This window comes from Hyaena hyaena, unplaced genomic scaffold (assembly GCF_003009895.1).
Source record: "Hyaena hyaena isolate Hyena2069 unplaced genomic scaffold, ASM300989v1 scaffold_187, whole genome shotgun sequence".
Lineage (NCBI taxonomy): Eukaryota > Metazoa > Chordata > Mammalia > Carnivora > Hyaenidae > Hyaena > Hyaena hyaena.
In genome coordinates this window covers 615,560-629,485 of record NW_024080820.1, presented here as the reverse complement: position 1 = coordinate 629,485, position 13,926 = coordinate 615,560, and the positions used below count along the sequence as shown (strand labels likewise).

The window sequence follows — 13,926 nt, the reverse complement described above, 5'->3', positions numbered from 1 at the left end:
ATAACCATTACATGTCTTTAAGTAATTTTCAGTATAAAGTTACTAAAAGTTGTTACCGGTTAGTGGATCCTGGGTGGGAAGATGTTAAAATTCTGAATAAAATTTGATGGTTACAATGGTAATATACTTTTAAATATCTATAAAACAGATAAAAGAAGCAGAGGCCAAAGCTGCTCTTGAAGAGGAAAAACGAAGGCAACAGGTAACTAAATAAAATGCCTAAATTTATGTCTCTTTGTATTGTTGTTAGCTTTTATAGAAACACAAGGTATATTCCACATACAAACTAGGGGCTAGTCTACTGTTTTCTGGACTGAAAATAATATAGTTCCTACAAAACAAAAATTAGCCATTCATTCACTTCAGTCCAGCTATCCTGAGCCTCTCAAGAAGCGTGAAATGTTGTATATTCCCAGATATTTTGCATATTCCCAAATTTACTTCCTTGCCAAGCTCATCGATTCTCCAGTGATAGAATTTTAATTCCTCTTTAGGTTGGTGGGTGGGGGTTAGAGTGTGGCAGCATCCTTTTTTTTTCTTTTTAATTAAAAAAAATTTTTAGGGACACCTGGGTAGCTCGGTCGGTTAAGCATCCAAATTCAACTCAGGTCATGATCTCACGGTTCGTGAGTTTGAGCCCCGCATCCAGCTCTGTGTTGATAGCTCAGAGCCTGGAGCCTGCTTTGGATTCTGTCTCCCTCTCTCTCTTCCCCTCCCTGACTCACACTCTGTCTCTCCTCTCTCTCTCAAAAATAATAATTTTTTAAATATTTATTTTTTGAGAGTGAGAGAGAGAGTGCGCACGTGTGTGCGTGCTCCAGCTGCGGAGGGGCAATGAGATAAGAGGACAGAGGATCCTAAGCAGGCTCTGCACTGACAGCAGCAAATCCACTGTGGGGCTCGAACCCATGAACCGTGCGATCATGACCTGAGCCAAAGTAGGACATTTACCTGACCGAGTCCCCCAGGCTCCTCTGGCAGCATCCATTTTAGATCACCTCTTGGAGCTCTTCACTTACCTAAACCTGTTTGAGTTCTATTTTACGGAGTTGTAAATTGTCTATAAAAATGAGTTGTTTAACCAATGCATTTATTTTAATAATACATTCCTTATTTCCCCTTTGTATTCATAAATGCAGGATTATTATCTGCTTTTTGTTCGATAGCAGATAACAACGACACTCCTGATATCCCATTTGCCCAAATACTATATTGATTGTGTACTCCAAAGAGTGACTTAACTTTCTAATAGTGACATATAATTATTTGCCAGTTTGCACTTTGAGATGCTTTATACTTAGCAAAAACGGTATGTTATATGCAAACTGCTGCCTTTTGAATGAGGAAATTGAAATTTATACGGCTGGAAGGGAGGGCATTGGAAACAGTTTAGGTAGCAAATAAAGGGGCTAAAATGACCTCTGATGTTAATGGGTTCTATAAAGTTGGTTTGCCTAATATTCCAAAATAAGTTATGAAAGCTCTTAACATAAAACATGGATTGACTAGAGTCCTGGAAAGTTAACTTATTAGGAATAGTTTAGGGTGAGTCTTCTTCCCCTTTTTATAAACCATTGTGGATGGAAATTGTAAATATATTCCCTATGTACTGACCCGTTCAACAGAGTGTATAGAACATCATTTAAATTCTGCATGATGACTGTGGGTTGTCATTAAAGCATCAGTTATTTTATTGTGTCAGTTCTCAAGTTTGGCTGCTTTTATTGTGTATTGATCTTGTTCTCTATTTCAACCACCATGAAAATATTCTGACATTTTGATTCATTGAAGAATGCTACTCTGTGTTAAATTAAGTACAGGAGTAGGCCATCTTCAAATGTGGTTTACTGGTAAAGTAACAGATGTGTTAACTGAAGTTTGTACACTTGACTCTCAAACAGCACATGTTTAAGCTGCAAGGGCACGCCTATATGTGGCTTCTTTTCGATAGCTACAGCACCGGACTGTAAATGTATTTTCTCTTCCTTATGATTTTCTTAGTAACATTTTAGTTTCTCTAGCTTACTTTATTGTAAGAATACAGTATATAATACAACATACAAAATCTGTGTTCATCAACTGTTATCAGTTAGGCTTCCGGTCAACATAAGGCTATTAGTAGTTAAGTTTTGGGGGAGTCAAGAGTTACATGTGAATTTTTGACTGTTGGTGGGGTCAGCACCCTGACCTCTGCATTATTTAAAGGTTAACTTGTATTTCCTTTAGTTAAATAAACAATTATAGAATCTTGCATGGCTATTACATATATATTTTAGTTAAGGACTATCGTGTTGTAGTTACAACGCACTATGGTATTATGTTACATTATAATTTATAAAGTTAAGTAAGTTAACAGTAGAATAAAAATCGACTATTTTATGAGTATCATCCAGTTATCCTTGTTTTAGAACCAATTTTTATATTCTACTTTCTAGAATAGTCATTTTTACCTAAAGCATGAGTCATTTTTTCCCCTGAAGAATTTCTACTCTGTTTTTAAATGTATTTGATAAAGAGAAAAATCAATTTCTGGCAGTTTTTTTCCTCTACTCACTTGAATTTCCTTCATAGAAACCATTAATGTTTATTCCCAGCATTGTAAAAAGCTAGAATTACAGGTATTTTTATTCTCACTGGGCATCTCTTATCACTTGTTAGAAAGTGTTATAGAAACCCAGTAGGTTAATGCTGTTGAAGTATAAAACTAATGTCTATATTTAGGACACCCTTATTTAATCAGATGTTTCTGTATTTGTGCCAAAGTCAGGCCTGCCATCTGAACTGATCTCTTCTATTACTCCCATTTCCCTTTTTGCTCACTGAACTTCTGAATTTGCTGAATACAATCTGTAGTGGAGAGGTTTTTTTTTTTTTTTTTTTAAATCAAATCAATATATTTATTATGTACCATTACTATTAAAACATTTCACAAATTGGTTTATTTTCATCTAAGTGGAAAATTTCAAATCAGCATATGTATTGAATTTAATAAAAATGATACTGTTTTGGTTTTTGATCTAGGCTGAGCTGGAGGCGTTTGAAAACAGACTGAAAGGTCGTCGGAAGAAGAACAGGAGAAGAGATGAAGTGGCAGTGGAGCTGACGCTGTGGCAGAAATACAAATATTATCTCCTTCCAGCCTGTGCACTTGTGGCTCTAGTGTGTGCGTGGTACATAGCCCACGACGTGGCCTAAAAAGTTCTGATCTGTTAATATGCCTCAGATTGGATCTGGAGAAGCTAAATCTGGAACATTAGGAAGTGTATACTGTAAGACGTACATATTCACGTTCATCTCTGTGTTCCCTTCCAGCTCTTGACAGAAGGACAGAATGTTAAGCTTTATCCTAATTAGCTTACTAGAAGTGGGAGCGTGACATTGTTTAATCGTAAAAGCATGACTGAAACTGTGCAGTCGTTCATAAGTCATAGCCGGTGGCTGGGTAACATGTCAGTTGTTCAGTGTGCTTCTTTGTGTTAACACAGTTGTTTCATTTACTAGTTCAAATCAACTTTCTTTTCTTTACTTTTTGCAAAATTAAGATGAAACTGAGCTGTATGTGTAGTAAAAGGAATATTTCACAATGTTTGGTTACTTATTAAAAGGTACTTTTCTTGATCATGTAACTTTGTACTTAAAAGAAAATTATTCTCTAAAAGACCTCTTAAATTGTAACATGAAACTATAATTGGATATAATTAGATTCCAGAAATTGGTTTTATTAGGGAGGAATTTTTATCAGTTACTGAAATACGTTTTTATGTAGTGGGTTTTCTCAGGGGAAAATATAATTGTTTTTTAAAAATGTCAGGCTGGATTTCTCACATGTGGCTATTTCTTGTGTAAGAAGCACTTAACTGAAGTTTGGCATGTTTTGTAAAACTTGTATGTGTCTTCTCAAAGTAACAATAAAAGAAAAACTGCTATTTATGAGCAATTGGTTGAGCACAGGGCTTTAGGAGCTTTCTATACCTATTCTCATTTCTTCTTACCACATCCTATAAGTAGATTTCAGCTGGAAATAATCCGTTCTTATGAAAACAAGCTGATAGAGAAATAGCAGTAAGCCAAATCTGTTTGATTGTGATTTTAAACGGTTTTGCTATTTAATTTTTGTATGATTAATGTTTTCATTAAAATTTTTCATACCAAATTTGTAACCTAGAATATTTACTATAATCTAAAAGATTCAGGGGCCAGTCATTTTAGGCCAGGTATCAGTATCAATGTATAAAAGCTCTAATACTGGATGCAAAACGCAGTTAATTGGTAGATACTAAAAAGTGGAGAAGTAGGTTTTAAACAGAAGTACAAAGAAGGATTTTTTAAACTTTGCTGACTTTAAATTAAAAAATTTTTAATGTTCTATGCATTCGTCCAGTGTTAGCTACTGTCTGAAATGAAAGGGCAGTCATTCTTTTCATTATGGCATTTGTGTTTTGACCTTAGTTTTTGGGTTTTGTTTTTTTTGTTTTTTACCTTTCTCCATGTTAGAGTAACTGGGTTGGTGTTTCAGAAGCTCTAAATTAGAGCTGCTACACTTTCGTCATTTCTTTACTCTAAAAGATGAATATTAAAGACTGAACAACTAGGTGTCTGTCTGGGAAGCTATTTTCAGGTATCTCAGAATCTTGGCCTAATAAACAAGCCTACAGCCTATTTCCCGTCTGTTTGTTGGGCTTCCGTTCTTGCCAGTTTTCTTTCTCATTTGTTGGGAAGAATTTAGTGAGCGGAGGAATGAGACTGATTGAATTAATAATAATTAAGCTTTTTACTCTTGTGTATTTGCCTGGCTAGTAGTTCAGATTATCCAAAGTCACACACTATTATTTATTCAGTCAACAGATGTGTTTCCTGTGTGATAGGTACTTTATAGGTACTGGAGATGAGAGTGATCCTTTCTCTTAAGGAGCTGCTAAGGAGTGGAAGGGGGCAAGAAGGAAATGGATGCACAATAAAAAAAATCCTTTAATGTGTGATAAGTGGTATTACCAAATGGAAAGTCATGAAAATGGGGGTAAGTGGGCCCTAGCTGTTTTATTCTGGGAAAGCCCCCCTGAGATGTGCCTGTATGGGGACATCTGAGCTGTGTCCTGAGTGACCTCCATTGAAGATATGAGGGAAAAATCCATAAAGGAGGGAAAGTAGCAGGTACCAAGTCCGCGAGCCCCATGGGCCATGGTGAGGTATTGGGGTTTATCCCAGTGGCAGTGGGCAGTATTGGAATCCTGTAAGTGGGGAATAGTTGCTCTTCTTGTTACGATGATTTGCCGGCTGCTGGTGGAGAAAAAACTGGAAGGGAGCAAGGGAGGGAGATGGGCTGGGAGGCAGCCCAGATGCTGGAGGTGCTGCTGATGCCTCGCCCCAGTTCCCATCGCCCTTGAATGAGTGGAAACCGCTGCTTGATAAGGGGAAGGGGAATGAATGAGACAGGATAGATCTTTAAGGTCAACATGAGGTTCACTTTGGCCTAAATACTTCTTTGGAAGGAAATAAAGCAGTACATATTGCCTTTTTTTGCTTCAATCTGAACCAGAGGAGGAATGGAAGAGTTATCAAATAGCCACTAGGAATGACATAAATAAAATTGTGAATGTCATGTCCTTACCTTTTTTACTTCCTTTGTGTCATTGTAGAAGTCTATTAGCTTACTATTTGAAATTTGTGGAAAATTTATATTGAAATTTTAGTTTTTCAGCTTAAACTCTTAGGAGTGTTCAGAACCTAGTCTTTGCATTTCAGTTACTTTAGTCAAGTCCAAATTAAATTCAAATGTCAAATAAATTAGTATAATCTTTGCTGAAATTGCTAGAGGAACTTGGTTGGAGCAAAACATTGAAAACATTTGCTTTTTGCAAAGAAGTCTGATGCTTGAACTTCATGTCTATGAATGTTAAAAATTTTATTTATTTACTTATTTATTAATTAAATGGTTTTTTTTTTTGAGAGAGAGAGAGAGAGAGAGAGCGCGTGTGAGTGGGGGAGGGACAGAGAGAGAGAGAAGCAGACTCCACAGTGCCAGTGCAGAGCCTGATGCGGGGCTTAAATTCATGTCAAGAACATGACCTGGCCTGAGCCAAAACCAAGACGGGATGCTTAACCAACTCAGCCATTCAGGTGCCCCTACTTAATTGATGAGAGTGCATGAGCAGGGAAGGGGCAGAGAGAGAGAGGGAGAGAATCCCAAGCAGGCTCTGGACTGTCAGCACAGAACCCGACATGGGGCCCCACCTGGAGTCCGTCTTATGACCTGAGCTGACATCAAGACATGGATGCTTAACTGACTGGTGCCCAGATTTGTGTTAAAAATTTAAACACAGGTACGTATCTGAGGTAGTGTTTCAAGATGACGCAAAGCTTTTTTGACTCTTCATGTTATCTCAGATGACCCAGGGGGCTCCTCGTGGTGTTACCTTTGCCCATCCTTGGATGTTAGTAAGTTAGTTGAAGCTCTGGAGCCAGAACTGATAGAGGGCAGCTTTGTCCCCTCTCTGGTCTTTGGAAGTTGTCCTCTGTATTGAGTGGCAGTGATTAGACCACCTTAAGCCTTGGGGCTTAGAGTCTGCTTATAAGTTGGTGAGCTTCATAGAGGGAAGAAACACCCCCTAAAAGAGATGGGAATTTGGGAGAGGGAGCCTCGAACCCCTCAGCGGACGAGACACCAGGCATCCACCCGGAAGGCCATTTTCAGGTATTGCGGAATCTTGTTGGTCTACTGGGGAAGTTTAAGTCTCTTATTTGCTGAGCTTCTCTTATTTCTGTTTCAGTTAATGTGGGGACGTGTATTTATGTGGCACCGTGAAGAGTTATCCACATGCAGCCTGAAATTCCCCAGTCCAGATTCGTTTGAGTTAAAACACTTTCAGAGAGACGTTCCCTTTTCACCGTCATCTGGCCGTCCTCTACCTTACAATACTTTTTCCTCATAGCACCAAGCAGTACCTGTCATTGTATCATGCGTTTGTTTGTTGTCTCATCTGCTTCACTAGAACATAAGCTACACGAGGGCAGGAGTGTAGTTTTGTTTACGGCTGTACCCCCAGAGTGGGCACGCCTCGCCACAGAGTAGATGCTGGTGTTCACTTTCTAGGGCTGCCATAGCAAATGACCACAAACACAGTAGCTTGAAATGATGGAAACTTATTCTCGCACAGTTCAGGAGTCCATAAGTCCAAAGTCAAAGTGACAATGTGATTGGTTGCTCCTGGAGACTGAAAACTATTCCATGCCTCTCTCATAGCTTCTGATTGTGGGCGTCAGTCCTTGCCTTGGCTTGGCTTGTAGGCATCACGAGTCTCGCCTCCATCTTCACATGACCTTCCTCTGTGGGTCTGTGCCCTTTTCTGTCTCTGTATATTTAAGGTCCACTCAGCCGATATAATCTCATTTTAATTAACTACATCTCAAAAGACTCCATTTCCAAATGTGGAGGGTGACATAGCCTCCAAGTGGACATTGGTTCCGGGAGGGACACTCTTCAGCCCACTACAACACTTATTATTTAACTTCTGTAAGCCTCAATTTCCTTTTGTAAAGTAGCAACAGTAAGCATTAGCAATTATTATATGTCTGCAACTCTTTCAAAGCGGTTTACATTTTAAAAATTGCCACGACAGCCTATGTAGTCTCCTTTTACAGCAAAGGAAAGTAGGTTTGTTTCAAGAATTAAAGACAAAAGTGACATATCACTTTGTGAAGTACTTGCCACACAGTGCTTAGAAAATCTTAGCTACTCACCTGGGTGGCTCAGTCAGGTAAGCGTCTGACTTTGGCTCAGGTCATGGTCTCAGGGTTCATGGGTTCTAGCCCTGCCTCAGGCTCTGTGCTGACAGCTCGGAGCCAGGAGCCTGCTTGGGTTCCATGTCTCCCTCTCTCTGCTCCTCCCTGGCTCGTACTCGGTCTCTCTCAAAATTAAACATTAAAAAATTTTTTAAAATATCGTAGCTATAATAATAAAGGTAAGTGTGACTTAATCTCATAACTTCAAGACCTCTGTTACAAATGGATTCACCAGTCGGAGGAAAGAAAAATCTATTGGGAACTGAGGCACCTCAGTTTTTGCTCATGTGGGCACTGTCATTGAGGGGGGCACTATCTCTCTGAAGACCAGGCAGGATGCTGCCCAAAGGTAGGGGGCATTTGGACAATTTGCAGGAAGAGGTCCCGTGGTGGGGAAACGGCACTAGGTGGTGCGAGGGCGCTAAAAATAAAGTTCCTTTGGAATTTTTTTTTCTGGGCCACTTCTTACTATCTTCTTCCCAAATGACTGCTCTGCTATAGTAGAGCAGGGGACTGATGTCCTAGTAACAATATGTACAGCAAAGCAGAATGTCTGCCCATGCCACTTCTGGCATATGCACAATATTTCAGTGAGCAGGTGAGGGTATGCTGATTTCTTCTTTAAACAAACTCTCCCTTCCCTGCAACAGGGAAATTTCCAGTTCACCTCTTTCTTGCTCTTTAATATTTGTAAAAAGTCTTTGCTTCTTTAGATCTCAGCCAAAAACACCACATTCTACATCCCCTAAAGCCAGTCCCACATTATTTTCAAGTGTTTTTCCATAACATATTTTGAGTGTCTTTAATGCATCTCTTTTACTAGACAGTTCTGTGAGGGCAGGAGCTATTGTTCACTTGGAGGCCAGCAAATCCTAAATGAGTATTAGCTGAATGAATAGCTAAATGGATAATTTGGGGGTTAGTGTATCTATCGTATCCACTGCTTGCCTATTATGGTCCCGGGATGCCGACTGCGGCTTTAAAATATCTCTGTCTTGTTCTCAAATTGCTTTCATTGGTAGTACTAAGCACTAAACAGGTCTGCAATATATGTGACCAAAGTTTCATCTGTAAAATTACCCTTTCCCCAGAGACATTCTTAGTATGTTTAAGCTGACCTTTCCATAAACCATTTTAGGGTTTGTTTTGTTTTTTTTTTTCTTTGAAATGATCTAATTAGTTGAATATATACTAGAAATGCTAGACAATAAAAATTTCCAAAGACTAGAAATGTTCCTTTTATAAAATTAAAGTATTGTAAGAAACTAGCTGATGGTTGCTAAGTTGAAAAGCAAATGTGGCAAATTGTTAAAAAGGAGGAACTCCGGGCATTGACGATTACTGCAGGCCCTCTGCATATTCAAAGTACTTCAGGTGTTATGAGGCTTCTCACATTTTTGTGATTTCTTACATTATAAGCCCTTCTTACAAAGTACATAAAAATAGATGTTTACTGTCACGCCAACAATACCTCAAGTAGTCACTCTGGTGCCATTGGTAATAGAACTGGTTGGGTTTTTGTTTGTTTTTTTTTTCTGGAAAGAAATTGAAAGACTTCTTATTTTATACCAGCAATGCAAGCAGTGTTAGTTCTCAGAACATAGTATAGTAGTGGAAGAGAGAGGGATACCAGCTACCTCAAATCCATGGAGTTAGCTGCTTTAATTTCACATTTCCTGCAGCACCTCCACCAGAGGGCAGAAAGTGGAAGAGAAAGGTGACACAAAGGCATACTAGCCTTCAGAATGCCTGTAGGACCCTCGAGGACTGAATCCAAACCTCCTTTTGCAAACTGAGTTAACCTGGCTCAGAAAGGCCGTGTGATTTGCTCAAGGGAGAGCAGGCTGAAGAATCCCCTAGGGTCCTCGTTTTCTGACTGGTGTCCATGCAGTGATGACTTCTGACGAGGCAGGATTTTCATAAGAACACAGTCCTGAAGTTACACTGCCTCCGGGGCATCCCAGCTCAGGACTTGTCCAGCTGTGTAACCTTAGACTGGCTACTTGAACTCCCTAAATCTTTCTCCTCTCTAAAATAAACCATAATAGTACCTACCCCATAAAGTGGCTGATAGACCCAAAAGAGAGAATGCGTGTACAGTGCTTAACACAAAGCTTGCCTCGGATACTAAGAGCTTAATTTTTGTGGATTATGATAAACTTGTCAGACACTGGATTTCAAATCTGATGTTTGGAACCCTGATCAAGTCAGCATTTCAACTTTTTTACTATATATATATATGTATATACATATATATATATTTACATATATATATTTACTTTTTCATTTCATTTCAGAAACAAAATACTGATTCCCCCCAGTTGTGCAAATGTAGACAGTTCCCCCCAGCAATAATATTCAAGGAACAGGTGCCTCGTGCATACTTTGTGCATACTTTGTTGACTATGCGTCGCTTCCACCAGAAAAATGGAGATGGATTTGTTCAATGACCTCATGAATCATTTTTGACATTTTCACTTGACCCAAGTTGGATACAAACTCATTTTTAAGAAAAATGCAGTGTAGTCTCCCTGCCCCCCAAACCCCCAGACATTTGACAACTCGTCTTGGGCTTCAAATGATAAAGTGACTTAACCCTCGTGACTGCCCGCAGTGCCCTCCTTGACGCTGTCTGGAGAGGAGCAGAGGCTTGCCACTGACGCAAACGCCGAGCTGCTGGACGGCGCAGTGGCAGCCTGCGGATGCCCTTCCTAGGAAGTTGCCAACCGGGCTTATTAGGGAAGCAGCCCGAGGTGCTCCCACAGCCCCGCCAACCTCAGCAAAGTCTCAGGCAGTTTTGCAAAAGCAGTTTCTTCACGAAGCATGTAACAGAAGGCAGGTTTCTATTTGTCTAATGCAAATAATGCTCGCCTTCAAAACCTTAACTCTCTTCTAGAGAAAACAAAGTTGGCCTTTTATTGCCAGTGCCTGCAGTTATTTTGATTTTTACTTGGCTAAGCTCTGGCTAAAAGAAAATGGTCTAGGATGCGATAAGGAGATTTGGGGGAGCCGAGAAGTAACTCTTTGGCTCCCAACTACTCTGTCTCCCACAGCCGAAACTTTCAGGTCTTCTTTTCTTGCCGTCCTCGCCGGGGTGTAAGTTTGGGGGTGGGGGTGGGGGGGGGAGAACCATCAGTCCGCTTGGCCTTCCCTCTGCCCCTAAAGAGTAACTTCTTTGAATGCAAAAGAGGTGGGGTTGCGGTGGATCTGTCCTTAAGGGCTCGGATGGGTGGGACCCGCCCCGAGACAGCAGTGAGGGGAGGGAGTGGTCCGCGGGTGGGATCTGTGGAGCAGACAAAATGTGGGGCCCCTGTCCCTTGAAGTTCAACTTGTCTCTTCCTGAGTGAGGAGCAAGGCGTCCGTAGTACGTCTCCCCCACCCCCAACCCCCAAAGGGGCACAAAGGGGAAAGAAAAGCGACCTGGATAAGAGTGAGCAGAGGAAAAAGCGAGACATGTTCTCCAGGAAACAGTCCCCAGCCCTGGCTCGGGAAGAGCGCTACCGCCCAGCGCGGGGTCCGGAGCAGGTAAGATCCACGAATTGCGCTTGCCCGCAAACAGGTCGGATGACCTCTCAGTCCAGATAAACTCAGAGTCAACCCCTCCTCCCCCTGCGCCCCCCCCCCCCTAGGTGGCCCCTTCCCCCCTCGCCGTCGGTGAGCTTCGGCTCGCCCGGCACGCCGTGGAACTCCCGGCAACCGGTCCTCGGGCGCACGGTCCCCCACGCGTGGCTCAGCGTCCGCGACCCTCGCAAGGTCATGAGCAGACTTTCCCTCAACGTGCGGATCGGGTCGGTCCGGAGACCCGGCTCTCCTGGGCAGGCGCGTCGGCACGTCTCCTGCGGAGTCCCTCCTCGGCCGGGCGTCCTGCACGCGGCGAGCGGACCAGGAGGCGCGCGGGCGCCTGGGGAGGCGGCCGCAGGCGCCGTCGGAACGGGCCCCTCGGGGATCCCCGGCTTCCTCTCCGCGCCAGTGTCGCGGTCGCCCCGGCCCCGGGAGCACCGCGCAGCAGCCCGGCCGGCCCCAGACGTAAGCCTGCTTTCCCTCTGCGCGCCCCTCGGTCTCGGTCCCTCGCGGAGCCCGAACTCGCGCTCGCCTCCTCCGCGACGCGCTGGCGCCCGGAGCTCGCTGGCCCCCTCTGAGCGGTGGCACATCCCGGGAACTCCCGCGTCCCCTGCGCGCGAACTGTCCCTGGCGCAGATCCGCCTGACACGCCGTCCTCCGGGGGGCGCAGGCTCCGAGCTGCTCTGGGTTTGGCGCGCCCCCGCTCCTGTCTGGGGAAGGGACCGCGCTGCCCCCAGTTCGGGAAAGGAAAGGGAGGGAAGGGCATCACAGACGGTTCGCGCTGGCTCAGCCCCCGGGAACAGGGTCTGAAATGCCACCGCCCTTCTTTTTCGGGGTCTGGAGGGTCGCAGAACCCGCTCACTGCCGCGCGGTGCCGGCTGCACGGAGTTGGGGACCAGTGACCGCTCTCCGCGAGCGGGGACTGAGGGCTAGGCGGGCGGAAGGAAGGTGGTGTCGTGTCGGATCCTGTGGGGACTCCCGTGGCGGGCGCCCCCCTCCCGGTGCCGCCAGCTTGGGGCCTGTGGATGGCGGTGTCGGCGCTTTTAGCACCGCTGGTCGATCCCAGGCCGAGCCCCGGGCGCTCGGAGCTGCGAGCCCGACAGGAAAGCAGCCGGGCCGGGCATTCCCTGGGAAGCTGCCCTCGCAGTTCAGACGGTGGAGCTTTCCTCCCGCGGGGAACCTCCGAGAACAAAGCGTGGCAACGACTAATTCTCGTGTAACACTACGACGGCTTCTCTGTACACATTGGTAGTTTTCAGGGTTTTGTTTTTGTAGTTTGCTGACGGAAACAAAACTCTGCGTAGGAATGCTGACTGCTACCAGAAAGGGAGCCAAGTTCAGGATTTACTTACGAAGTCGGGATCACGATCCAAGAACACACGCTTTAGCTGGAGGTGTTGAAATTAAAGATGCTGCAAAACATTAATTTTTGGCACACCCCGGAGAGCGTGAGAAGAATTGCATCCGTGCATCCCGTTTGCCCCATCAGTGTCTTGGGCATTACACTCTGCCTGGCCAAGCCGAAAATGGGGCTGCTTGGCGAGAGGACTACTGACCGGTGCAGAACACTAGATCCACAGGAAGCACTCAGGCAGGCTCCAGACCTAACCTGTTCCACAAAATCTACTCAGGCTTGCAGTGCGCGCGCGCGCGCGCGCACGCGCACACACACACACACACACACACACACACGCTTTTGTGTTTTAGGTTGTTCAGGTGAGGGTGGGAATGGAAAAAAAATCATAAGAGTGAAAGGTGCTGTTAGGTGGTGTGTCCCAGAGAGAAGAGCATGGATTTTGGTGTCTAAGCTAAGTTCAAATCTCTGCTGTACCTTGAAAGCTACAAAGCCCTGGGCAAATCAGATACTCCTGTTGAACCTTGATGTTCAACCTCCATCCAGCAACTGGGGATGATACTATTGGCCATTTATAAGACCACTGTGAGGGTTAAGGAAATAAGTGTGTCCTAGAAATACTATCCATGATAGTTGTACATTCTATGAAGTCTCCCTGACCTATTTTTACTTGCAGAGCTGGTCGCATCTCAGATCCAAGGAGTCTGTCAGGCTTTTCTGCACAGCCAGACTTCTGTGATTCTAAAGCTGTACTCCCCAGTAGTGGAGCTCCGGGTCACATGTTGTTATTTAATTGGTGTCATTATTTAAATTCATCAAAATTAAATCAAATTAAAAATTCCATTCTTCAGTCTCCCCAGACATTTTTCAAGTGCTCACTAATCAATCACATGTGACCCGTGGCTCCCATGTTGCTAGAACATGTCCTTCAATGTGGAATGTTCTCTCGAGCTCTCTTTTACTTGAGTGATAATTTAATGAGGCTCTTGGATGATACAGGTTTTCTGTTCAAAAGGCCTCCTTTTGCATCCTTTCTTCCCAAAGAGTGGTTTTGTAGAGCTAAATTGCTTGTGCGTTGTTGAGGTCTTTGACACGGTGAATTGTTGAATGGTAAATGGCTAGATTCCTTTACAAATCAGCCAACAAGTGTGAATTAGCCACAGAGTCATTGGGCATTCCCCCCCTCACCCCCCCCTTGGTGCTTTTTGCTAATGTATTCTCTTCCCTTCACA

At 43.7% G+C, this 13,926-nt stretch overlaps 2 protein-coding genes across 8 annotated transcripts in view; both read left to right on the top strand.

Annotated features, from left to right (window-relative positions):
* Nucleotides 1-4,643, top strand: part of NFXL1 (nuclear transcription factor, X-box binding like 1) — a 74,559-nt gene extending 69,916 nt beyond the window's left edge. For all 3 annotated transcript variants that reach the window (XM_039241116.1, XM_039241117.1, XM_039241115.1), the window contains exons 22-23: nt 149-202; nt 3,022-4,643. In XM_039241116.1, the coding sequence (XP_039097047.1) occupies nt 149-202; nt 3,022-3,195 (228 nt within the window). In that variant the 3' untranslated portion in view covers nt 3,196-4,643. The remainder of the gene's footprint in view (nt 1-148; nt 203-3,021) is intronic.
* A 4,226-nt stretch (nt 4,644-8,869) lies between these two features.
* CORIN (corin, serine peptidase) overlaps nt 8,870-13,926 on the top strand; it is a 247,819-nt gene continuing 242,762 nt past the window's right edge. For 4 of the 5 annotated variants that reach the window (XM_039241111.1, XM_039241113.1, XM_039241110.1 and 1 more), the window contains exon 1: nt 8,870-11,805. In XM_039241111.1, coding sequence (XP_039097042.1) covers nt 11,536-11,805 — 270 coding nt within the window. In that variant the 5' untranslated portion in view covers nt 8,870-11,535. The remainder of the gene's footprint in view (nt 11,806-13,926) is intronic. The other variant, XM_039241112.1, reaches the window with a different exon arrangement.